This window comes from Alosa sapidissima, chromosome 6 (assembly GCF_018492685.1).
Source record: "Alosa sapidissima isolate fAloSap1 chromosome 6, fAloSap1.pri, whole genome shotgun sequence".
Classification (NCBI taxonomy): domain Eukaryota; kingdom Metazoa; phylum Chordata; class Actinopteri; order Clupeiformes; family Clupeidae; genus Alosa; species Alosa sapidissima.
The window spans coordinates 24,292,869-24,319,541 of record NC_055962.1 but is presented as its reverse complement, the minus strand read 5'-3'; the positions used below and the strand labels follow the sequence as shown (position 1 = coordinate 24,319,541).

General features: G+C 45.8%; 1 protein-coding gene across 2 annotated transcripts in view; it reads right to left on the bottom strand.

Moving 5' to 3' along the window:
* The window catches only part of trim54 (tripartite motif containing 54), a 31,227-nt gene extending 5,458 nt beyond the window's left edge, over window positions 1-25,769 (bottom strand). The window contains exons 1-8 of one of the 2 annotated variants that reach the window (XM_042094336.1): window positions 25,389-25,769; window positions 21,324-21,496; window positions 8,204-8,390; window positions 6,539-6,634; window positions 5,369-5,602; window positions 2,175-2,197; window positions 1,191-1,315; window positions 878-982 (exon numbers count right to left, since the gene is read on the bottom strand). In XM_042094336.1, the coding sequence (XP_041950270.1) occupies window positions 900-982; window positions 1,191-1,315; window positions 2,175-2,197; window positions 5,369-5,602; window positions 6,539-6,634; window positions 8,204-8,390; window positions 21,324-21,496; window positions 25,389-25,559 (1,092 nt within the window). In that variant the 5' untranslated portion in view covers window positions 25,560-25,769 and the 3' untranslated portion in view covers window positions 878-899. Of the gene's footprint in view, window positions 983-1,190; window positions 1,316-2,174; window positions 2,198-5,368; window positions 5,603-6,538; window positions 6,635-8,203; window positions 8,391-21,323; window positions 21,497-25,388 lie in introns of both variants that reach the window. The other variant, XM_042094335.1, reaches the window with a different exon arrangement.
* Between the last annotated feature and the right edge of the window lie 904 nt (window positions 25,770-26,673).

Genomic DNA, 26,673 nt, shown 5'->3' with positions numbered 1-26,673 from the left:
CCTACCAAGCAGCTCTTTGTGTCATTTATACATTCGGTAGTGGGCTCACAGTGCACGTTCCCTCCCTTTGATGAAAATGATCCATTTGCTAGAGGTGTGTGTGTGTATGGAGGGGAGAGGATTGATTAGAGGATTGGGGTGGTGGTGGTGGTGGTGGGGAGGGGGGGGGGGGGGGGTTTGTCATGACTGCTCTTTTGTATATGGGTCCGCTGGGGGTGTCAACACAGACGTTTGATCCATATCCAGAGATGAGGGGAGGCGTGAGTGTTTCTCTGCCTCCACACCCCATTACTGTCCGGCCCTTTCCTCTCACTGGCCACGGATCAGAGGCAGAGCAGGCGTGCCTGTCCTCTTACTTAAGGAACGTGAATGGCCACACCAAATGCACAGGAAGAGTGTTGGCAGGTGGCGAGGTGGCAGGCCTTAAACGCAAGGAAGTGGATGAAAGCTTTGGACTCTGCAATTTGCCCATTAGAGCCCTTTTTTCATATGTGAGTGAACATTCTAACGTGATGGGCGTTTTCATTAGCCTGCCAGGCATTTACTTTGTGAGTATGTAATCTGAGAGAGGACTGAGATGGGAGCACTACATGAGTGCAGTCAGGCTCTTATATTGCACAAGAACATTATTTTAACCTGATGAAGCACACCATAAAAAATAGAAGCATTAGAGTGCTTCTCAGTAAATCACAATTTGCAATACCAATTTCTTTTTCTAGATCTTTCAATGAACTGAAAGACCATTTTCTCTACATTTTCCCCATGTTCTAATGTCCCTGTCTATTTTCAGTCAGATCAACAAGTCTTTCACCAGATCTGATATCAATCTTAACGTGACCATGTGTCCATTTGGTGTCGGGTTGGGTTGAGGTCAGACCTGATGATGAGGTGAAGTGGGTTTAATATCGGACACGGTCTCCATCTACAGCAGGCAGGTCCTCACCCTCTTCCTCCAGATCATCATCATCCTCATTCTGAGAGCCTGTACGGCAGAATCAAAACCAATCAAAGCATTAAAAGGCACTAGGGTATCATCAGGTAAAAAGAAGTAATGTCAAACTAGCCCATATTCATGGTTAAAACCATAATGTCACATCTCAAACATTAGCTCCAAAGTGCATAGCACATGATTTCCTCCACCAGACTGTACATGTAGTGGAGATGTTGCCATGCTTCACTTCCTGTAGTACCTGTCTGGAAGTCGATGTTTCTCAACACATCGGCGACATCGTCCGTGTCGATGACAAACTGGGCCATGCTCTCGTAGCCAGGCTCAGCCCGCTCCAGATTGGGCGCCTTCGCCGTGTCCGTGATCCTGCAAAGGACAAGGGCACACAGTGTCAAGGTCGCCTGCGGCATCAGAGGTGATGGGGACACCCGCAGACTTCCTCACCACCCCCCTCTGTCCCTCCGCCACCCTGCTGTGGAGAGGGGGTGGACAGGATAGCGGACTGTCCATCACCCCCGCTGTCTCTCAAAGGTGAGTCGTGAGGCCAAGGTGAGGTGCTGCCCCCGCATCTCTACAGGTGAAGCTCTGGTTAGGCCAAAGAGACACACACACACACACACACCACACTCACAGCAAAGCAGTGTTCTCCATGCAAGTGTGTTATTTATTTCATTTAGATTTTTTTGGTCAGTTTGTTCTCACAAACAAGTAGTGTTGGTCATGAATCATTAGTCACCTCATCACACGACCCAAGCAGGGTGCCAGGAGGCAATGCTAGCGACACCCCCACCACTACAGCACGATACAGTGCCATCCCAGCTGAGTGAGCGCCAGTAGCAGTGTTAGCGTGCTCGCTACCTCTGAGTCAGGAGTGACACCTCTGTTTGGCAGCACTGCACAGCAGACCACTACAAACCCAGAGACTCAACACTGATACGGCCTCTCTCTCACACACTCACTCGTGCACACACTCATGCACTCATTCACTCACTCATTCACTCCCACACTCATGCACTCACGCATTCACTGACTCACTCACTCACATACTCACTCACTCACATACTCACTCACTCACTCACTCACTCACATACTCATGCACTCATTCACTCACTCATGCACTCACTCATGCACTCATTCATTCACTCACTCATGCACACACACACACTCATTCACTCACTCACTCATGCACACACTCATTCACACACTCGTGCACTCATTCACTCACTTCTTAAACACATCCTTGGCACACTAGGGAGAGGGAGAGAAAGGAGAGAGAGAGAAAAAAATGAACAAGTGATGAAAAAAGAAATGAACAAGCAATAAGAATAAGCGATAGAGAAGCCACCTGACAAACAAAGGGAAATGAAGAAGAGTAAGAAGACAAAGATGAAGAAGAACAAGTAGAGGAAGAGGAAGAGGAAGAGGAACCGGGAGAAAAGGTAAAGCAAACACTGCGGCAGCGTCGCCTTTTAAAAAGACAAAGTGCCACAATCTCAGCTTCCCCTGAAGTTTACACACCTCGCCATTTTCAATCTCTATTTTTTAAGGAGATGAGCGTCCAAGCGAGAGTGCACACCTGCTGCACCGGCCAGCACACCAGGCCAGGCCATAAATGACTAAGGATTAAAGAGGGAAGTGGGGAAAAAAACCCTAGAAAGCGCGGTGAGTGGGGATTTAAGAAGTAGACACCTTGCTGCTGGTGATGAAAATGCAAAAGTTCTCATCACTCAATCTTCTAATTTACAACTATATCCTTCAGCCCCTGTTTTTGCCTTCACCTTTACTGTAACTTTATATTTTTGAACACAAGGGAAATGGAGGTATATGTCTACTTGAGGGCAGTAACTGACTGGCCTTGATCCAGAGCAGTGAATCTCAACATTTTTTTAATGAATGTATCCCAGGTGTTGGGTCAAGAGTGTCAAATTCATGCAATCTGATTGGAAGTTGAAGTCTAGTAGAAATTGGCACAATTTGATTGGCTGGTAGTATCCTGATATTTAATTGGCTATTACAGTTTTACTCGATTGCTTTTACCTGCTTAAGTAAACTGGAACCCACTTGGTCTTCATGACTACTTTCTTTGCACAGCAGAAGTCATCTCTTGCGAATGTGTTCACACATTTTCATTGGGTTCACACATTTCTTACACCCTTTTGCAAAACAGTTAGCACAGGTGTCATTCAAAAGCCCCAAACTCTATTGGTTTTCCCATGCTAAACAAAAGGAAAACATCTTTTCACAGGTGGTATAGATTCCTTGCATAAGTCTAAATCTCTGATACACCTGTGTGAAACTCCTTTGCACAATTCTTCAATCAGCAACCATTCATTATACATAACAGATGTCTGTTTTGTGTTGCTATTTGCAAGTATGGATCTAATGCACATTTAGACAAAGTACTGTATTGCCTATTTGGTGGAGAAAACAGTACAAAAGGTGTTTACTGTAGGTTTATTTCGATGAAAGTTGTAGTTCAATGAAATTTACAGTATCTTGCTAGGTGTTTGCTGTATGTCTTACATGTCAATGACAGTTACATCTTGGGAGGAATTAATAAATTCTTTTTTTTTACAGTATTCAGTACATTTTGTCTTTTCACAGTTTTTTTTCTGATACCAGAAAAATGACTAAGTAATAAAACAGACATAGCAAAAATGCTCATTTTGAGAACTAGATTTTGCATTTTGTTGTCGTGTGTAATGATTGATTAAAAAGTGTTTTTGAATTGGCAACAAGTTGTAGTGTTTGAAGGCAAGATTTGCTTTTGCTTCATGTTTTAAGTGTTTTGAGAGAGTAACAGCCTTTTGCAAGCAAAATGTGTCATTTTGTCCAGAGTGCTTTTGTTCAGACACGGGTGTTAACTGTTTTGAGAATGTGATGTCAGAGTTGACACAGGTATCAAAACGATCGAGAAAAACTGTAAGTGTCACAACATTCCGATAGCCAATCAGATTACAGGATTCTAGCAGCCAATGAAATTGCAGTGAATCAAAAGCTAATTACATTGTGGAAATTCATCAGCTAATCAGGCTACAGGATTTCATTCGCCACTTACATTGCTGAATTCCAATAGCCTATTGAATGGCAGGATTATGGCAGCCAATGAAATTTTAGGATATGAACAGCCAATCAGATTGCTGGAGCTTGGCAGCCAATCAGATTGCAGGATTCTACTAGCCAATCAAATTTCAGGAAATCAACAGCCAATCACTTTAGAAAACTGAAAACAAATCAAAATTATGGATTACAATACTTTTAAGTTACAAATTTAAATCCAGCCTCCTCTAAAATGTAACAATTTAACAATAAGATATTCATTAAGATATTCATGACTGCTGCAGTACTTACTTATTTATTTGTCTATTTTTTTTTTTTAACATTGCATACATTTATATAGTGTATGCTAATGCACTCTTTAACTTTTAACCCCTTAATGGATTGGTTGGCTGTAAACCGAATTGCCCCTCGGGGACTAATAAAGATATCTGAACTGAACTGAACTGAACTAACTCTCTTATTAGAATAGGCTATAGCGTAGTTAAAGCTAACAAAGACAATATGACAATACATAATACATCGTAGATCTAAGGTAGATGAATTTGCACCAGTCTAATTGGAAAAAAGAAAGATGATGCAGTGGACAAAATTTCAGCAGCCTTTCTCCCATTACCCCCAACATCTGTTGATCACCCCCTGTCAGGGCTTCCTTTATTGCCCCCGCTGAAACTCTATGGTGCTGGTGCTGATCTTTGGGGCTGATTCTAGTCAGAGGGGATGAGATCAGGGCTCTGGCAGTGGCCTTGGCTACAAGAGCTGGCCTTTAATCAATGTCTTTTTTCTTGGGCCTTCTAAACAAGAGGTGCCGGTGATCTACTGGCACGCAGAAGTGCTGTCAAACACTATAAGTATACTGCAATTGGGCCTCTGATGTCTAAAGCCCACCCACCCCCTCTACTCTGTCCAGTGATATCACATAGTGACATACAGCCCTGGACTCTCCACTGATCAATAGTTTGCAATGAATTTCCTAGGAACTCGAGGAAATATTGGTGGAGACTAACGACTGTTTTTGGGATCTTGAGAATCATTCAATATGTTTCACTGCAGCATGGCAAAAATCACAACAAAATACAATCCAAGAAGTCAAATAAAAACAACATTTCTCTGTTGACATCTCTTTTGCATACATCAAGTAAAAGTGACAAGTATTTAGATAACACTTGTATCTACAGTGACATGGACTCACAACGAGTTCAAGATTTGAACCCAGGCCCATGTTACCACTGCTCTACCATACCCTTCAATGACATTGTGACACCACTGCATTGAGCTTGTGAAGGGAACACACACACACACACACACACACACACACACACACACACACACACACACACACACACACACACACACACACACCTGCAGGAACACAGCCATCTGTGGCTCATCCATGGACTGAATGGCCGTCTCCACCAGCTTGACGGCGGCCTCCAGGTGGTCGCCGTGGCGACGGAGGAGTCCGCGCACGTGGCGAAGCTTGCGGTCCTGCTCACGGCTCACGCTCTCCACCAGCTCCTTCTTGCGCTCCTCCAGGATGGTGTAGAGGCCGTCGAACTGGTCGCACAGGGTCTGCTTCTGCCGCCGCCCGTTCTCCTGCCGACAGTCAGAGAGTCCACATGGTCAGCCATGGTCACTGTGTGCTTTCAATCTCATTCATTCTCACATAATCAGAGCCACCGCATCTGAGGGCTCCAAATCATCAGTATCAAATCCTCATATGTATGATACACAATAGACCTCTGTCATCTGTTCTGTTCTGGTTCTGATGGTTCTAAGGCCAGGCCCCCAAACTCACAGACCATATGCAATAACAAAAGCTGTCCCGTGTGGAACAATGCTTTGACAAAAATATATAAGCATTACATATAAGTGGAAATGCTCACTGTATATTTAAAAGCATGAGATATGTATTAAGGACACTTTAATGTATAAATACTGTGTGTAAGTAATATTGCCATATATTCTGACTGTCATGGCTATAGAACCTATGATGAGGGTAGCACAAGGGACCTGTGGTGGTCAATGGTGTGTACTCACATGTTAATGGTTCTACTGTCTGCATTATAGGTTCAAATCTGGTTCTGTTGTCAGTTAAATGTAAAATTTCATGACTTTTCCCTGACCTTCCCTGACAAAAACTTAAATTTCCATGACTTACTGTATAATCTATTGTACAATATACTGACCAATGATTTCAAAGCAGCCATGTAGCGTTCAAGAATCTTTTACTTCTTTAGAGCAGGATAAATAAATGGGCATTGAATAAACAAATTTGGGCTACTCGAGCAAGCAGTAAAGCTAATAACCAGATATACTCCAATTCTGCGTGGATAGATACATTTGTATTAACCTCTTATTTTTGGCAAGTACATTTTAAACTGCTATAACAAAATTCCCCGACTTTCCATGTCTGGAATACACTTTCCAAAATTCCATGACATTCCAGAAATTCCATGACCGTGTTGTCAGCATGACAGCTTTGTTCTCACCTCTGTGGTTCTACTGTTACCGTGGTGGTTCTGCTCTCACCTCTATGTTTCTGCAGATGTCCTCCATCTGTGAGATGATGGCCTGCATCCGGTCATTTCCTGCCACCAGGATCGCTATTCCATCACTAAGCTCTGTCTGGGATCGTGAGAAAGAGAAAGAGAAAGAGAAAGACATCTGAGACCAAGCATGATCAGAAATGAGGAGAAAAGAAATACAGAAAACAACATGGGCCAAAAAACTGCTGCACGACTGCCTCACTTTAGACAAATAAAAAATAAAGCTTCATTCATATGATTGTGTTAACATACAAACAAAAACAGTGTCAGACCCAACGTGTCATGACCGCCAGCTGCCCTGGTCAGACGACACGGTCACACGGCGCCAGATTGTGAACTATGGCGACTCGGGAAAATGGCAGAGACCGCGCTTCCTGCGATGACTCGTGAAAACTTTAGAGCTCATCTGCATTTCTAATTGTGATGTGATTCACGGCATTGAGGGTAAAAAACAATGTGGGAAAAAAGGGTGCTGGGCAGGCAAATGTCAGCTCAGCCACCTGCTTACGCAAGTGGCGTCACCAACTCCCAGCAGCCACTTTCCCCCACGCAACTAACCTCGGCGGAGAACGGACCAACATATGGTGTCTGCTGAGCTACTGTTTTGCACAAATGGTGATGCAAATGAAATGATTAGAATCATTATTCACCTGGGTAGCCACGCCACTTCTCACCTTGATCAACCCCCTCTCCCCGAATTCCCAGGCAAACACACTAGAGGCCTATGAGTCAACCTGCCAGGGAAAACTCATAAGCCCTTAGTGCCAACCAGGACACACTCACTAATGTCTTGGTCACTTGCAGGGACTTCTGTCTGGACACAAAGGGAGCCTAATGGCCCAACAAGGCCAAAATGACCCTGTGGTGTCACTCATTAGTGGCCTTTGCATTTCCCCCCCTTCAGATTGCTTGCTGTTGCCCTAGTTCGGTCATCACCTTGCATGAGGAGGGGAAGTGCGAAGCCAGATGTGATGTGAAGCGTCTGTGCGCAAAACCACCGTTGCCGTGTCCAAATTTGACAGGGGCAATTAAAAGGGATGAAGTGTGGCGTTCTGCCAAGGGGTACCGGACGCGCGACTGTGCCGTGTCCATCTGGGTGACACATCCAGGGTGCGATGTAGACCCCCACGGATGCCGGGCGAGACCCCCTGCTGGTCGACGCTCGGCACATCTGTTTGCCATGAATGAGAAATGTCATCGTGTCTAGCACTCCCCTCTCTGATCTCCCAACGGCAGAGGACAACCAGCTGTTCAATAACCGCAGCGATGTGCGCTTGTTGTTTTAACTACAGGGAGCACAAGCTGTGACATGCTCTTTTCACAAAGCTAATCTGACACAACAAAGGAAAACACACACACACAAATACACACACACACACACACACACACACACACACACACACACACACACACACACACACACACACACACACACACACAATGGCTTGTGCATGCAATGAATTTATTCACAATTTAACCAGTCCGCTACAACCTTGATATGATTGTGGCCTCAAATGATTGTCCTCTGATACCCCCCCCCCCCCCCCCCCCCCCACACACACACACCTGTGGCTCTCTCTAAGATGGCACAATGCCAACTCTCCACCGATACCATCCTCACTGGTGCCAACAAACCCCTTTTTTTTACCTTCTGGCGCTTGTAAACGCTTTGCAGCGGCGCCACCTCACAGTCCTTGTGTGCGCCAAACACCTTGCACATGGAGCAGGTGGGCGTCTCACAGCTCAGGCAGTAGATGTTGATCCGCTCCTCCTTGTGCTCCTCACACATCAGCTGCTGCTGCTGCTGCTGCTGCTCCGGCAGAGGGTGCAAGGGCCTGGGGAGAGGTCAGAGGTCAGTGTGCGGGGGGGGGGTCAAGGTCAGTCTGAGGCCATATGGGTGTAGCTAAAAAGGGAAAGAGACTCAAGGTGCACAGTGCTTGACAGGAGGCCCTGATATGACAGACAATGTCCAGGGGTAAGAATGCAGAGGTTGAGGTTTTATCAGGAGGAGTCGACTACACTTCTTAGCTTTGCCTGATGTATAGAGATGAATAGACATCACAGTATACACTTGAGTGACTACACACTCATTCACTATACATATATTAATCACAACAAACCTGAGAGGCAGGAATAGTGGTCAACGCCGGTGTCATGTCATCTTTATGCATGTGACATGAGGTGATTAATGCTGACAGAGAGCTCTAAAGATCCTCTCCAACCTATTACCTCTCTCAGCAGCCTGAGCGCGTTCATTGGCAGTAAGGAAACAGAGCTCATTATGGCTGTGCTTCGCTCACATTGAAATTCCACTCATCTAGAGGATTTGTATGAGTGAAATCCGTCACTCAAGGAGATAAGGATAAGAAACGAGTGCCAGGATTGTGATAATGAGCTTGTTGGAAAAGTCTGTTGTGCTGGTTCATGGAGCTGTTGTAAATATTTAAAGAGGTGTTTTTTTTTTGTCTGGCTTTTAATGATCAACTTGGCCTTTCTCCAGCCAGGAGAATTAAGATACGACCCGGCCTACTTCCCGATGCCGTCTATATAAAGCACCAACATCCCACATCTGCGAGCACCTTTTTCCGGATAGACGCAGTGAGTGATGTGATCGCGATCTGTCGGCGAACAGGGGCGGACCGACTGTCAACTCCCTCCTCATGCATGAAAGAGGACCTGCTCAAAACGGAGCACCTTTTCAATTTATCACCAGGCTTTTTAATCTTTGGCCCTGTCAAGCGATCGGCGCTGAATTGTGAGGTCCGTGTCAGTATGATGTGTGCACTATGTCAGGAGGAGTACCCTTAGGTGACTGGGCCACGGCTTAGGAAAGAGCACCATCTGGTGGATTGCAGGAGTGCTGACAAAGCCTTCACTACTCGGCATCATCATACTTGCTAGTTGTTGTTGGCGCTCCATGTATAACTGAACGAATGCACAGGTATAATGTCACTGACGGTAGATTGACACAAGGACTATCCAGTGTCCTGTGTTTGTAAATGTAAACTGACTATTTGGTATCACAACCTTACTGCCACTTTAGATTATGTGATCAACTGCCTTTATTTGGTATGTAGCCTATACTGATAGCCAAAGGCCTTATGTCATTTCATGCACTTAAATCTCACTTCATCCTGAAGTACCCGCATTTGTTCTAGTGCACCACAGAGGTAGGAGGTAAGGCTCAGAGGGTTAAGGGTGTAATTGAGTGGCTCATTGAGCATAAGTACCGCCAATAGTCAGCACTGTTTCCATGCTGTCTGACTCCTCCAGCACCTATACAAATGACACCCATCCCCTCACTACCCACCCCCGTCAAAAGCATCTCAATAGATGAAAGCATGAATAATGAGACACGTCCATGCTGTGAAAATGAAGTTGTTTTGTAAAGCAGCACAGTAATAATAAATGAATAACACTTCAGCTTTCAAACTGTGTGAACTGCACCTGCTGATGTCCTGTCTGATCTCAATACCCTGCGTCACACATCTCCACTGTTATCTCTCTCTCTCTTTCTCTCTCTGTCTCTCTCTGTCGCTCTCTGTCTCTCTCTCTCTCTCTCTCTCTCTCTCTCTCTCTCTCTGGGTCCTCCAAAACCAGGGCACACGCTCCACATTCTGATGACTCATGCTCCAGAGACAAAAGTGGAAGCAGATTGTAAAATAAAACACCTTGAGTACACCAGTCCCTCAAAGAGGCAGTCGCTGGAGAACCTGACACAACAGCTTTGTTTAACTACCACCAGGATGAAGTGCTCTGGTTATATTTAGTGTGTTGGCATGGGTTGGACCAGGGGATGCAAAGTTTCATTACATGTGTTTACAAAATACTGTTGTCCTAAACCTTTGGTGTGCATGTCCATGCATCATGACACCAGTGGCTTCATCTGTGCCCCTACTGCTCTTTAAGAAGACTATTCTGGAAATGACTTGTTAGTTGCCTACAGTATAATACTGTAGTAAACTGAGCCTAGCTGGTTATGAATGTGAAGTAGCCTGATGAGCCAGACCCACATTAAAATGTAGGGTCTGGGCACTCACCGTTCGCAGTGCTCAGTCCGAGGGGCGGGATAATCAGTTGTCTTTCAAATTCCCTCTGCACGCAATAGGACAGCGGTGCGCTATGAGTCCCATGCGTTTCCCACCAGCGGAGCTTGTTGGCTAGTTCAAACATTTGCCAACTTAATAACAGCTTAATTCGTGTCACACTGTTCGCCAACAGCAACATCCATCTTATTTGTTTTCAAGTAGCAGGGAATTCAAGCCAAACCGTTGCAACTCTGCCATCAATCATTATGTTAAGCCCACCTAACGACTCTATACACGATTTCATTGGCCTGATTGAGTTTCGATTTCTGGAGCTCAGAAGCCAACGGAGAGTTGCTAGACTAGCCCTGGCAGCAAATGTAATTTGCTGCCGCTAGGGGCGCGTCTAGATTTCTAGGCTAGCTGTGCAGTGTATGTGTGTGTGTAATGTTGATGTTGGTTTTAGTGAGAGTAATTGTGTTTACCTTGTCATGTACTGTATGTGTTAGCTTCTGTAGTCTTTCTTTATGTTCTACCTCATGTGTTTACCCCGTGTATTGTATGTGACTACCCTGTTTGTGTATCGTGCTTGTTTGATTGACCTCCCTTGTGTTACCTGTGTAATGGTGTTCGTGTGTTTTGGTTCTGAGACAACTTTGCAGTTTGTTACATGGGTGTCAGAAGTGGGATGTCGACCCCTACTGGACGGGAGGAGAAAGCTGCAACCTATGCTATGATGAGTTTCCTGCCAAGACTGCTCTTCGACAGCGCGCTCGCCCATGGCCACCTGCTGGGCCCAGCAGACGGAGCCAGCCTGCAGCGTGACCGTGACGAAGAAGCCCGCCCCTGGCCACAGGAGGAGACGAACCGGGCTGATGGCAGCCTCCCGCCACTTGAACCCGCTCCACACGGGAGCGAGGGAAACCGGCCGGTCCCCAGTGCGACGGCGGTGGCAGAAGGGCGGCCCAGCGTAAAGTTGCCCCACTACAATGGCGAAAGGCCGCTGGCGACATACCTGGTGCAGGTCCGGCTGGCAGCCGAGCTGAATGGCTGGTCGGCGAAGAGAACGGGCGTACAGGTGGCGTTGGCTCTGGAGGGGGAAGCGCTACAAATATTAGAAGACCTGCCACCGGCAGAGCAAGTAAGCTGGACCGCAATCGAAGCAGCTCTGCAACGACAATTCGGCCAGAGAATCTTCACCAGCGATGCCCGAGAACAACTCGCTTCCAGACGGCGACACAAGGACGAGAGACTGGGCAAGTTCTGCAGCTGTATGCCCGGCGGGGCTACCCAACGTACAGCCAGAGTCTACATGAAGAGATGGCACTGGAAGCGTTTTGTGCGAGGAGCGGCTGAGAGAACACCTTCGCCGGAGCGCCCCCAGTTCGCTGGCCGTGGCGCTGGCGGAGGCCGAACGGGTGGAAAACATCTTCCACACAACGGAGTCGAGGCGTTGTGTACGCCAGACATCGATGGAGGAAGACGGGGAGGAACTGGAGGTGACGCGGCAGACCACGGCACAGCCACCACAACGCCGCCCACGCGAGTGGAAGAGGCCGGCCAGCGGAGACGGATGCCACCGGTGTGGCGAGCCGGGACACATCGCATGGTACTGCCCAGCCCCGGCACCCCTCACGCTCGCGCCCCAGTTACTAGAAGAAAGTGGCACGGCGGGAGGAGCTATAGATTGCATACGGCTGGGCCGGCTCGGTCAAACCAGAGGACTGTATGTGGACTGCACGCTAGACGGGACTCGGTGTCGCGCCTTGATCGATACTGGCTCCACCATCTCGCTTGTGCGCCCCGGCCTCTTACCCGGCACGCTGGTAGCCTGACCCAGAGGCTGGTAAAAGACAAAAACGCGCATCACAACAGTTACCGGAGAGTGAGCGGAACTGTATGGGCAAAAAGTGGTGTGTGTGTGCATCAACGGTGAGACTGCGAGCTGCCGGCTTTGGTTGGCTAGCATTCAGGATGAGTGCATTCTCGGCCTAGCCTGACGAGCCAGACCCACATTAAAATGTAGGGTCTGGGCACTCACCGTTCGCAGTGCTCAGTCCGAGGGGCGGGATAATCGGTTGTCTTTCAAATTCCCTCTGCACGCAATAGGACAGCGCTATAAGTCCCATGCATTTCCCACCAGCAGAGCTAGTTGGCTAGTTCAAACTTTTGCCAACTTCATAAAAGCTTAACTCGTGTCACACTGTTCGCCAACAGCAACATTATCTTATTTGTTTTCAAGTAGCAGAGAAATTCAAGCCAAACCGTTGCAACTCTACCATCAATCATTATGTTAAGCCCGCCTCTATACGACTCTATACACTATTTGATTGGCCTGATAGAAGTTTAATTTTTTGATCTCACAAGCCAACGGAGAGTTGCTAGACTAGCCCTGGCAGCAAATGTAATTTGCTGCCGCTAGGGTGCGTCTAGATTTCTAGGCTATTCTCGGTCTGGACGTGCTAGAGAAAGGGGGGGCTGTGGTGGACATTTCCCGGTTCACACTACACTTGGGGACGAGCAGTGTAGTGTTGCACACAGCGGGGAAAACAGAGCATCAAGTGCATCAACTCTCCAACTCGCTCCACACAAGCCCGCAGGAAGCGAACTCGCAAAGAGTGCTCGTCATCCAAGACCGCCCCTCCCCACACAAACACGCGAAACTCAAGCCTGCGAAAACAACAGGTCTTATCCAGGTCCGCTTGCTGAGTCCGCCACTGCTCAGCTCGCACCCACCAGGGAGGAGCCAAGAGAGCGGGTTGAGCAAACACCACTCTCCACTCTCCAACATGATATTGACACCGGAAATGCCCGGCCCATCCGACTTCAGCCTCATTGCTTACAGTTCGCCAAACGACAAGCAGCTGAAGAAAAGGTCAAGGAAATGGCCGCAGCAGGAGAGAGCCAAGCAGTAGTCCCTGGGCTGTGTCAGCTGTACTCGTCCGGAAGAAGGGCGGCTCGTGGCGGTTCTGTGTTGACTACAGGCGCCTCAACCAGGTAACCCGGAAAGACTCCTACCCTCTCCCCCGCATTGACGATGCGCTGGACAGCATTGCCGGCTCCTGCTGGTTTAGCTCATTGGACTTGCGCAGCGGCTAGTGGCAGATTGAGCTAGCCCCGGAAACTCGGCCGAAGACAGCGTTCACCATCGGCCAAGGGCTGTGGCAGTTCCGGGTACTTCCGTTCAGCCTATGCAACGGGCCAGCGAACTTTGAGCGGCTGATGGAGCGTGTCCTGGTGGGCATTCTACGAACATGCTACGTGGTTTACCTGGACGACATCCTGTGTCATGCAACAGACTTCACCGGTGCCATAGCAAATCTGGAGAAGGTGTTCGACGCCATACAGGGTGCTGGGCTCAAACTGCACCCGAAAAAGTGCCATCTGTTCCGGAGGCAAACCGGGTTCCTGTGCCATGGGGCCGCCGGAGTGGCCACTGACCCAGCTAAGGTGGAGACGGTGAGACGTGGGCCTGTTCCACGCGACAGTGCTGAGCTGCGGAGCTTCCTGGGCCTGGCGTCATATTACCGGCGTTTCATCTGGGACTTTGCTACAGGCGCCAGCCCGCTGCATCGATTGACACACAAAGGCCAGCTCTTTGAGTGGACACGGGGGGAGACGGCGGCTGCAGAGGGCGCTATGTAAGGCCCCGACGCTCGCTTTCCCTGACCCTCATCTGCCGTTCATCCTGGACACCGACTCCAGCGACGTGGGCGTCGGCACCGTCCTCTCTCAAGCAGGCGAGCAGGGCGAGCAGGTGGTCGCATACTTCAGCCGCTCACTGGACCGAGCGGAGAAGAATTACTGCGTGACTCGCAGAGAACTGTTGGCTGTGGTGGTGGCAGTGCGCCATTTCCTAACCTACCTCTACGGCAAACGGTTCCTGCTGAGAACAGACCATGCATCGCTCAACTGGCTGCTGAACTTCAAAGAACCAGAGGGCCAGCTGGCTCGCTGGCTGGAGGCACTCCAGGACTACGACATGGAGATTCGACACCGGGCGGGTCGCCTTCACCGCAACGCGGACGCCCCGTCCAGGCGTCCGTGTGCAGCAGACCAGTGCCAGCACTGCCACCGGAGGGAGGAGAGGAGCCTGACATTTTCCAGTTGCTGGTTCCTGCTGGATTACGAGCCTGTGTACTGGAACAGGTACATGGGGCAGTGGGGGCGGCATTGCAAAAACTCTTCGTCGGCTGAGAAGCCACTTTTATTGGCCGGGATGCAGGCTGGACGTTGAACTGCATGTTCACTGCTGTGACGCCTGCACAGCGAAGAAGGGCCCCACGCGACGCTCACACGCTCCGCTGCAGCAATACGCAGTCGGGGCTCCCATGGAGCGGGTAGCCGTCGATATCATGGGCCCACTGCCAGTCACAGAGCGGGGCAATCGCTACGTGCTCGTAGCCATGGACTATTTTACTAAGTGGCCGGAGGCGTATGCGGTGCCAGATCAGAGCGCCCAGACGACAGCGGACAGACTGGTCACTGAGATGTTCTGCCGGTTCGGGGCACCGGAAGAGCTCCACAGCGACCAAGGGCGGAATTTCGAGGCGGAAGTATTCGCTGAGGTTTGCCAGCGCATGGGCATCCGGAAAACAAGAACGACACCTCTGCATCCACAAAGCGACGGGCTAGTGGAACGGTTTAATCGGATGCTGGCAGTGCAGCTGGCCATATTGGCCGACCGCCGACAAAAGGACTGGGACTTACACTTGCCCCTGGTGCTCTGGGCATATCGCACAGAGCAAGAGTCAACGAAATGCACACCGGCAGCTCTGATGTTCGGGCGAGAGCTACGCACGCCGGTGGACTTGGTGTTCAGTTCTCCTCCGGAAGCGGAGATTGGAGGTAAGCCAGGGCTGGAATACTACAAGCAGCTACGCGAGAGACTGAAAGGAGTACACGAGTTGGCCAGGCAGGCTATGAGTGAAACTAGAATACATCAAAAGCGAGCGTACGATAAGCGCTGTCGTGGCCAGGAGTTCCAGACCGGCGATAAACTTTGGGTGTACTGCCCAGAGAGAAAGAAGGCATTTCCCCGAAACTCACTAGCCAGTGGGTCGGGCCGTGCGATGTCTTAGAGAAGCTGTCTGACGTGGTCTATCGTGTGAGACTGATTAAGCGTCGGAGAGTTCTGGCTCTCCACCGTGATCGACTGGCCCTGTACCGACCCCTGGCCTCAGCTGAGGGCCGTGGGGACTCGGACACTGACTCTGTGGAACTTGGTGACAATGGAGCTGTGGCTCTAACACCGGTCACCGTGCAGCCTTCACCGAAAGTCACCGCCGCGACAGCGGGGCGCCCCCAACGCCAGCGTCGTGTCTAAGCCAGGCTCAAGGACTGCGTAGGGTAAGACTTGAGTCAAGGGGACATGGACTAAGTCTCGGGGGGCTGTGTAGTGAACTGAGCCTAACTGGTTATGAATGTGAGCTCCCATGGTGCTGTGCAGTGTATGTGTGTGTGTAATGTTGATGTTGGTTTTAGTGAGAGTAATTGCGTTTACCTTATCATGTATGTGTTAGCTTGTGTAGTCTTTCTTTATGTTGTACCTCATGTGTTTACCCCATGTATTGTATGTGACTACCCTGTTTGTGTATCGTGCTTGTTTGATTGACCTCCCTTGTGTTACCTGTGTAATGGTGTTCGTGTGTTTTGGTGTGCAACCAATAAAAAACATTCTGAGACAACTTTGCAGTTTGTTACAATACCTTACTCAGAACACAGTCTGAATCGCCATTGCATATCTTAGATAGAACTTCAGGATCTAACAACTATATCACCATAAAACTAATACAGCCTCATAAATTACAGGCTGTCTGAATAAATGCACAGGTATAATATCATTGACAGTAGATTGACACAAGGACTATCCAGTGTCCTGTTCACATGTAGTGTTTGCCAAGTGTTGTAAAGTTGATAGCTGTGGTTTTTAACTAATTTCGACTCCACTCCACAGTCTGTTGAGAGAGAATGTCATCTTAAAGCATTGCCATAACTGATATGGCAGATGATAGGCCTATCATACTGTAATGCAGTGAACAGGATTGCATCTAACTCCAAATCAGAAAAAATAAATGCAAATAAAAACAAAAAGTAATAATCTGCAAATCTCGTAAACTCATCATATTTAGCTGCAAAAAGGACAGACAACATTATCAAATGTTGAAAATGACAAATTTGACTATTTCATGGAAAATATGTTCATTTTGAATTTGATACTAACAACACTTTTCAAAAGTGGGGGCAACAAAATGCTAGAAAAGTTGTGTAATGATAAAGAAAACAAAAGGAGGAATGCTTCACAACCAATTAGGGAAACTGGGAACATGATTGGGTGAAAAAGAGCATCCCACAGAGGCATAGTCTCTTAGAAGTAAAGATCTAGGGGTATTCATCACTCTACCCTCTACTCTACACTGTACCTGTGTAGATAAATGATGAAACGATGTAATTTTAATGCTTCTTAACATCAAATTATGAAGTATTTGGGGATTTCATCATCTACAGTATCATTAAAATATTCAGAGAATCCAGAGAAATATTTGCAAAGAAGGGATAGAGCTGAAAAACAATATTTGATGGCCGTGGTCTTTTGGACCTCAGATGGCACTATATTATGACCAGACATGTTTCTGTAAAGAAAATCATTGTATGGGCTCAGTAAAACCTCTGCTAACCATTGTCTATGAGCACCGTTTGGTACTCAATTCAGAAATGCTAGTATGAACTTTAATATGCATCAGCCAATGTAATAATATGTATTTAGACATGATACAGAAATACCACTGTCTTATCTGGGCTTGAGCTTGTTTAAAATGAACTGAGGTAAAGTGGAAAAAGGTCCTGTGGTTAGACCAATCAAAATTTGAATTTATTTTTGGAAATCACAGACTCATCTGGGTTGAAGAGGAGAGGGCCTATCCAAGTATCCAACCTATCCAACTTGTTTTAGTGCTCAGTTTTAAACTCAACATCTATGACAGTGTGGAGGTGCATTAGTGCCTATTAGCATCTTGCACATCTGGCAATACACAATCAATTCTGAATGATGTATGTTTTGAGCAATGTTTCTGCACATATTTAAACAGTGTTTCTCCATAGAGGAAGAGTCCAGGTGCTAAAATGGCCTGTCTGCAGTCCAAACCTCTCAAATTAGGTGCATCATGGAATGAAAAACATGGTTAAGAATACCCATACTGTTGAGTAACTGAAATACTATATCGGGCAGGAGAACATTTCATTCTCAAAACTCTAGCAACTGGCCTCGTCAGTTCCTAAATATGTATAGAATTTTGTTAAATGAAGAGGTGAAGCAGCACATTGGTAAACATTCCCTGTCCCATCTTTTGTTGGCATCAAATTCAGAATTCATATATATATATTCCATGGAATAGTAAAAATGTTCATTTTCAACATTTGATATGTTGTCTATGTCCTTTTTGCTGCTAAATATAGGTTTACGAGACTTGTAATATCACATTGTGTTTTATTTGCATTTTACACAACATCCCAACTTGTTGGGGGCCAAGCAGCGAAGCTGCGAGGCAACCCACAGTGATTCTATGTTTTCTTATTATTATAAGACGAAACGATAATTTTCTTATTATTATTAATGAAACGCTCATTTGCCATTGAACCATACAGTAAAAAGTTGGGAAATTTGGCACATTGATTCAGTACAGTAATATGATTAATTTCACTAAGTTTCATGTCAAGTGCTCTAGTGCCACCATTGTGTCAAATTTTGCATTACATCTATGCGGTTAACGTTTCAACCGTACACATTGAAGTATATTTGGAATCCTTGGATGAAGCCACTCAACTCAACGCACCCCATGATGTCAATTTCCACCATATTGGACCTTACGCCATATTGGATTTAATCAAAAACACTTAAAAGTTTTCACAGGTCACAAAATGTGTCCGATTTTCACGAAACTTGATGCAGATCACAAAATGTGTCAGATTTTCACGAAACTTGATGCAGATCATGACTCATAAAGGCATTGCTTTTTGGAGCCATATTCAAAACCTGTCGGCCGTCACGACCAATCAAGTTTGGCGCCAAACAGGAAGTGAAGTAATATCTCAGTAAAGCTTTCACGTATCAAAACCAAACTCAATACATGGAGTCAGGACCCAATAAGGAGGATGCTCAATAAATTTGATGACTTTTGACCTATAGGTGGCGCTATAATAAGCAAAATTACGTTTTGGCCTGTAACGGGTGATGTGTTTGGAATTAAAACTTACTAGTGGTGTCTGTTAATACTGTGGGAGGTCCAAAGTCCGACAGATGTGAATTTGTGACATCAACATAATTGATCCGGCTGCCATATTGGATTGAATCAAAAACCCTTAAAAGTTTTCACAGGTCACAAAGTTTATCCGATTTTCACGAAACTTGACGCAGATGATCGTCATACCATGATTCACAAACGTATTGCTTTTTGGACCTTTATTCAAAACCCGTTTCCTGTGACGACCAATCAAGTACCTATTTGTCACAGGAAGTGAAGTGATATCTCAGCAAGCGTTTTTACGTATCAAAACCAAACTTGGTATATTGACAAGTAACTGTTAAAAACAGCACTCACTGATGCACTTATTCTTACTGTACTCTAATGTTTTTAAATTGTCCTAAAATTGTTGAGAACTGCTCTAAAACTTAAACTGTTTACTATGTTGTTAGTCGCTTTGGCTAAAAAGCGTCAGCCAAATGTAATGTAATGTAATGTAATGTAATATGGACTCATGAGCCAATTAGGAGGACGCCCAAGAAATTTGGTACATTTTGACCACTGTGTGGTGCTATAATCACAGGAAGTATAGTCATATTTCAGCAACGCTTTGACATTAAAAAAAAAGTCAGTACATGGGGTCAGGACCCGATAAGGAGGAGGCTCAATAAATTTAATGACCTTTGACCACTAGGGGGGCACTATAATCACAGGAAGTGGGCTCATATTTCAGCAATGCTTTCACATATCGAAACCAAACTTAGTATATGGACTCAAGACCACATCCTGAGGACACACAATAATGTTAGCAACCTTTCACCACTAGGGGTGCTATAATTTGCAAAACTTTCTCGTATCGACACCAAATTTGGTACATGGGCTTGGGACCACATCCTGAAGTTGCTCAATATATTTAGTGACCTTTGAACACTAGGGGTAGCCTAGAAATCTAGATGCGCCCCTAGCGGCAGCAAATTACATTTGCTGCCAGGGCTAGTCTAGCAACTCTCCGTTGGCTTGTGAGCTCCAGAAATCGAAACTTAATCAGGCCAATGAAATCGTGTATAGAGTCGTTAGGTGGGCTTAACATAATGATTGATGGCAGAGTTGCAACGGTTAGGATGTTGCTGCTGGCGAACAGTGTGACACGAGTTAAGCTTTTATGAAGTTGGCAAACGTTTGAACTAGCCAACTAGCTCCGCTGGTGGGAAACGCATGGGACTCATAGCGCTGCCACTGTCCTATTGCGTGCAGAGGGAATTTGAAAGACAACTGATTATCCCACCCCTCGGACTGAGCACTGCGAACGGTGAGTGTCCAGACCCTACATTTTAATGTGGGTCTGGCTCGTCAGGCTACACTAGGGGCGCTATAATTATCAACACTTTCTCGTATTGACACCAAACTTGGTATGTGGTCTCATGACTACAACCTGAGGACACACAATAAATTTGGTGATGTTTGAGGTATGCGCATGTATATACACGGAGGTTTATCTGTGTATATGTGTGTGGTGGGTCGGATGGGAGGTTAATTGGGTGTGTTTATAATGTAGCAACATTGTGTTGCCATGACAACTCCTGCTCAACTGCTTGGCCCCCTCATTGCTGCTTGCAGCTATATTTATGATTTGGGGTTGTATTTTATGACTGCAATGAGCTTGGAGCTATGAGTACAACTGAAACTTGTGTCTTAAACAGCCCTTTTAACTAAATTGCATGAGCTTAGTGTAGACTACTGTCTGCTCATGGTGACATTTTGGAGGCTGAAGTCTGGTGATATTAGGAAATGACCACAAGCTGGCAACTTCTCTTGAGTAAGGACAATGAAAATGGACAGGAGAGCCATCCAGCCAGCATGTTTTAGGGCAGTGTGGGTTCCCATTTCTTGACAGGGTGTTCTGCAAAGGCATGTAACTCCCGATGTGCTGTTGAAATTCATTAAAAGGAATCTGTGTATGTACTTTGTTTGGGATTTGGTAGCCTTTTAGCGTATACAGACAACGCATCTCTGTTCTGTCTTTGATACAATGACATTAAGTGTTTCATAGCAAATAGGTTTATCAACCAATCCTCACTGTAAATTAGGTTTTAGGTTGCTGTTGACACAATGGATCTTACAAGTTAACATAACATCACATAACTGTTTCATCCACTGCTTATGAAATATAATGCAATGCTGATGTAATCCAAAGTATTTAAAATATGTTACTCACTAATCTATCGGAATACATTACAAAAATCATTTTGTAATCATGTAGTTTAATTGCATATATTTTGTAATCTGTACACTCTTAAAACAAATGTGTTTTCCCTATCTGGACACAGAGATGTGTTAAAAACATCGCAAGTTGTGTTGTTTTCAACACATTTGTTTTAAGAGTGTAGTGGAATTCACTTTCCCAACACTGGACATGAGTGGAGCGATGGGAGTGAGATTAGGAAATGACTACAGTTTAGAACCGAACCCAAGTCTCTAGCCAAGGCATGTGTGCTGCTCTGACCTGCTGGACTCCTGCTTGTAAATGTCAATGATGTTCTCCACCAGCAAGTTTCGCTGCAGGCCGTAGACGCCATGGCGGTCCAGGATCACCTCGTGCCGGCAGGATGGGCAGCGGAAGCGCCCCCCGGTGGTCATGGCTGTGGAGCCGCGACTCTGCCACAGCGGGCTGGATGCCTGGGGGACACAGAGGTTCAGAGGGTGGGTGACCGAGACAGAGGTGGCCGTGGTGGTAACTGTCCTTCACTCACCTAATAGACTTTACTTCCAATATGTGCGAAAACAACAGAAAGTATTCGCTCAGAACAATGGAGTAGATAAGTCATTGGAGGCCTGGAGGCTGAGGCTCAGAAGGTGAATGTGTGACTGAGACAGACTGAGATGAAGGGAACTGTCCCTCACTCATCTGATAGACTCAAGTTCAATATGTGCCAAAGCAACATAAATAGTTCATGTTTCATAGTGAAGATGTGATTGGGATGATGTCCATAGACTGACAGACGCTGTGAATCTACAGTTTTCATCTGAATTAGTTCTATATAAACTACCTCAATAGTTTTCAATAGCCATGTATTTTGGTGTCATTATGCTTATTTGTATTGCAACTGCCCTGAGCAACAGTACCTTGTTTGCACATCCTTATCACTCCTCCTGCACCCCTCTTTCCATTTAAACCTAATTTAAAATGAGACTTATGAGAAATATTCAGTGTCCTCCAGAACTATTGGCACCATTAGGGGAGAACGGGGTAAGATGGCACCTCTTTTTTCTAGAAAACCGTAAACAAATTTTATGTGACAGCATTTTAAGGAAGAGGGAACCGTTCTTTACAACATGTGGAAAGGTGCAGCACATGGCAAATGTGGTAAAAAATATATGTGTAAAAATATGATAATTTGCTCTCCAACATTCAAATGCATTACACCTCATCTGGTGCCCTTTTAAGCTATGATGTGTGGGCTAAACAAAATCATAAATGTTACTAGCTTGCTGTGAAAGGCATTTTCTTTCATAATGGTGGTTGTGGGGTAAGATGAGCCACCAGGGCTGGGGCAAGTTGAGCCAGCTAACTAGTACTTGTATTGCATCTGTAAGATTTTTAAGTTTGCCTTTATTTTGTGACCTTGTTCTTATGGTTCCTCAGTGTTACTAAGAGCTAAAGAGAGCAAATTAATCAGACTTATTTAAGTGAATTACATGGGCGAATTCAAGGAAAACAGGGAAACAGGCGACACAAAATGTTATAGGCCTAAACATGTCTTGGTAGCCTAGAAATCTAGACGCGCCCCTAGCGGCAGCAAATGATATTTGCTGCCAGGGCTAGTCTAGCAACTCTCCGTTGGCTTGTGAGCTCCAGAAATCGAAACTTAATCAGGCAATTAAATCGTGTATATAGTCGTTTGGTGGGCTTAACATAATGATTGATGGCAGAGTTGCAACGGTTTGGCTTGAATTCCCTGCTACTTGAAAACAAATATCCTATTGCGTCCTATTGCGTGCAGAGGGAATTTGAAAGACAACTGATTATCCCGCCCCTCGGACTGAGCACTGGGAACGGTGAGTGCCCAGACCCTACATTTTAATGTGGGTCTGGCTCGCCAGGCTAATGTCTTGGCAAATTTTCAGTTGAATCTATTTGGCAAACGCACAGTTAAATGTGGGTGTTTGTTACTGTTTGTAGAAATTAAATTATTGTTTGGAGAAAATAAAAATGTTTTACATGAAATCTTTGTGTTGGCCACAAGACCAACTTTTTTTGTAGAGAGCATATCTCTTTACTCATATAAGATATCTAAGATTTGTTGATTACAGAAGTAATAGAACACTTTAAAATTGTGTTTGGTGTGAAGATTACAAAAGTCAGAATGATGATGAATGCAAAAAATGGCTCGTCTTACCTCTCCTCTACTTAATATGAGTGAAAAAAGGCTGATGAAAATGCATTACCACAAGAAAAAAAAGTCACAGGTGATGACAAAATAAATTTTATTCCAAAAAACATGTATCACAATTATTGTCACCCCCCTCATGTAGTACTTTGTGCAGCCTCCAGAACAGCACTGAGTCTTTTCTTGTAATATCTTATAAGACTTGAGAGCACAGAGGGACATTTCCAACCACTCCACAATGCAGAATCTCTTCAGATCTGGCAGAATCCTGGTGTTCTCTTGTGCACTTCAGTTCATTCCACAGGTTCTCAGTTGGATTTAGGTCAGGGGACATAGATGGCTATGGTAACTATGTATTCATTGAACCATGATTGAGTGAATTCTGATGTGTGCTTTGGATCGTTGTCCTGCTGGAAAAGCACAACCAGCTTCTTGGCAGAGGCAGCCCGAATTTGATTGAAAATCTCCTGGTACTTACTGGAATCCATAACACCATGTATATGAACATACTGGCAGGGTCTTTGAAAGAGAAACAGTCCCACAGCATCACAGATCCCCCACCATATTTAACACTTGGTATTAAGTGCTTTTCTCTGTAGCCATCTTTATTTCTATGCCAAACCCTTGAGCATTTGGAGTCAGAGCTAAATTTTGTTTTGTATAACCACAGCACCCTGTCCCAGTTAAAGTTCTGTCTGTTCTGTGGTGTCTGGCAAACTCCAAACACTTTTGCTTGTGATGAAAAGTTAGGGCAGGCTTCTTTCTGGCATACCTTCCAAACAATTAGGTGACATCCTATGGTGGATGTGGAGACATGGTGACACAAGACGCTCCCAAACTGTAATTATGAAAGTGCTGTCTTTAGATTTTTTTTTTACTTTTCTGACCATCCTCCTCATAGTGGCTGCTGACAAAATAGCCTTGCGTCCTCTTCCAGGCTGGTTCATGATAGTTTCTAATTTCTTAAACTTCTTATTGCCCTAACTGTTGATGTGCACATTTTAAGTCAAGCAGCTATTTTCTTGTATCCATTCCATCATTTTTATATCCCAGTGAAACAGGAAATCATTGATAACTGCTTAAAAGTTCCTAAACACTTAGGCTGAATTAAAATAAGTTAAATATGCCTGGGATCATACTTCATTTACATTTCAAATGTTTTGGGGTGCCAATAATTGTGACGTGTGATTTTGTTTTAAAAAATGATTTTTCACTGATGGTGGCTTTATTCTTAGACTAAACTTACCTCAAGTAAAGGTATGATTGTTTTTCAATATAATATCAAGATTAATAACTGATAAAGTGAAAATGTTATAAGCCTTTTCAGTCACCTTTAGCAAAGGTGCCAATAATTCTTGAGGGCACTGTATTGGGGCCAACGTGACCTAAAAACTATTTAAGACAGTACGGCAGATGCAGATAAAAGGCTGCAACCCAACAACAGCTAACTTTACTTGAGAGCAAAGCAGATTTGACCTGGTGGCCTCACTGGCTTAGTCTGCTGCTATGCGCGATGCCCTGAGTGTTTCCTCAGCAGTGCCGAATGGCAGATGTAACTCATAGGGCTAACGGGGTGATTTGTCTTGGTTCTGACGGCCCTCTGAGGCCCGGCTTACTCCCTATGCAGCAGGTGCTGGGCAGGGCTGACCCTCTTTCCATAGCCCCTCTGCCTGCTTACTTTGCTTTCAACCAATGAGGTTCCACTTAACCATTTGTTAACATCATCAGGCGATAGATACTAGCTCTCTAGATACTTCTTGACAAGCCTCCATGGAGCCAGTCAATTGCGTAAAAGGCCTTTGGATGAGCATGAGTTACATTTAGAATGATCATGTCTTGTATGAAATTACATTCTAAGGTTAGAGCACATATGGAACATTCTACTTTTTATTCCACTAACACCAAAACACATTCTGAAGAACACTTGTCTTATCCGTGACCTTACAGGTTTCCATGCTCCTCCATCTAGCATCACTCTTAGGGTGTGGAGGTCACCAAAACCATCACTTCTCTGACTCCACCCTGACCTGTGTTCCCTTTCTTTAGCACCACAAATCACTTACATGTGTTCCTTGAGCCAACCCAAAACACATACACATCTGACGTGTAAAGGTGTGTGTGCCACACGGGGCATCTAACCCCCATGAGGAGCTGCCGCTGCAGCTCCCCACCTACTGTACCTGGAAGACGTCGCTGGCACACTTCCTGCACAGGTTGTGCTGACAGGGCAGGATGACCACGGGCTTGGTGAACATGTCCAGACAGATGGGGCAAATGAGCTGCTTCTCCAGGTTGTCCATGGTGCTCATCGACTCCCCCACGGGCGGCTTTAATCCCAGGCCAAAATTCATTGCCCCCTGAGTGACCTCTTAAACAATAACAAGAGAAAACAACGGCAACGACAGAGAGGACTCCTCAGTGGCTGTGCTGTCTGTATCGCAGTACTGCTCGGATTCTGGTGATCGCTGATAAACCAGACCCTTCCCTGTTGGGATAATTTTAGTTTACTGTTTGCTCTAGGTTAAATTACTGTCAAAACTGCGACCCCTCCCCTCCCTTTACCAAACACACACAAATGGGATTCCACAGTTCAGCCTCTCACTGGGTTGTGAGGGGCATGGATGGAGGGGTGGTCTGGGCAATTTTTATCTCCTGTAACCTGATAGGTGGAGAGAGAGAGAGAGAGAGAGAGAGAGAGAGAGAGAGAGAGAGAGAGAGAGAGAGAGAGAGAGAGAGAGAGAGAAGCCACTTCTTGGCTGGCTGGCAGGAACAGGAGGGGAACATTTGGTCCGCTTGGATCTGAAGGCCCTGAGTCATCGGGGTGCCACGAGGGAGTGCTGGCGCCGGTGACAAGAGCCTCTAAAAACACATTCATAACAAGTCAGGCCACGCCACACTAACGTGGACGGACACCAGCTCTTCTGTCAGCTCTCATCACACAGGCAGGAGGCAGACCTCCATATTTCAGCTTTTTACATAATTTTAAATTTATAGCTTAAAAATGTGTACAACTAAACCATATGAATTTAAAGATGCATTTTGTTGGCCAAAACAAAATGCTTTCGGTGCAGCACTAATGAAATACAGAGTGAACAGTGTCTCCCCACCCAGATGGCTTCCCTGTGTTTACATAGTTCAGGGAGAAAATATGTAAACAAATGAACTTCCAAAAGCTTGATAGATGAGGGGAGGCTTAGAACGCATCAGAACAGTGGGAAACACAAATCACCTAAAATACTCCATTGGTCTAATGCATGTCTAACTTCCTTTTTTTAGCTGCCATTTACACACTGAAATGGTCTAAGATTGATCAAATAACCCTGCGAGGGTGAACTGAATCCCAGAAGTAAAATCATTAGCAGACAAGTAGCAGCTGTAATCCGAGTCTGACCCTCACCCGTCAGGGGAACCGCTCACTGTCTCTCCTCCATCGGTTTCTCGGAGGCGCTCCATGACGAGGTGGCT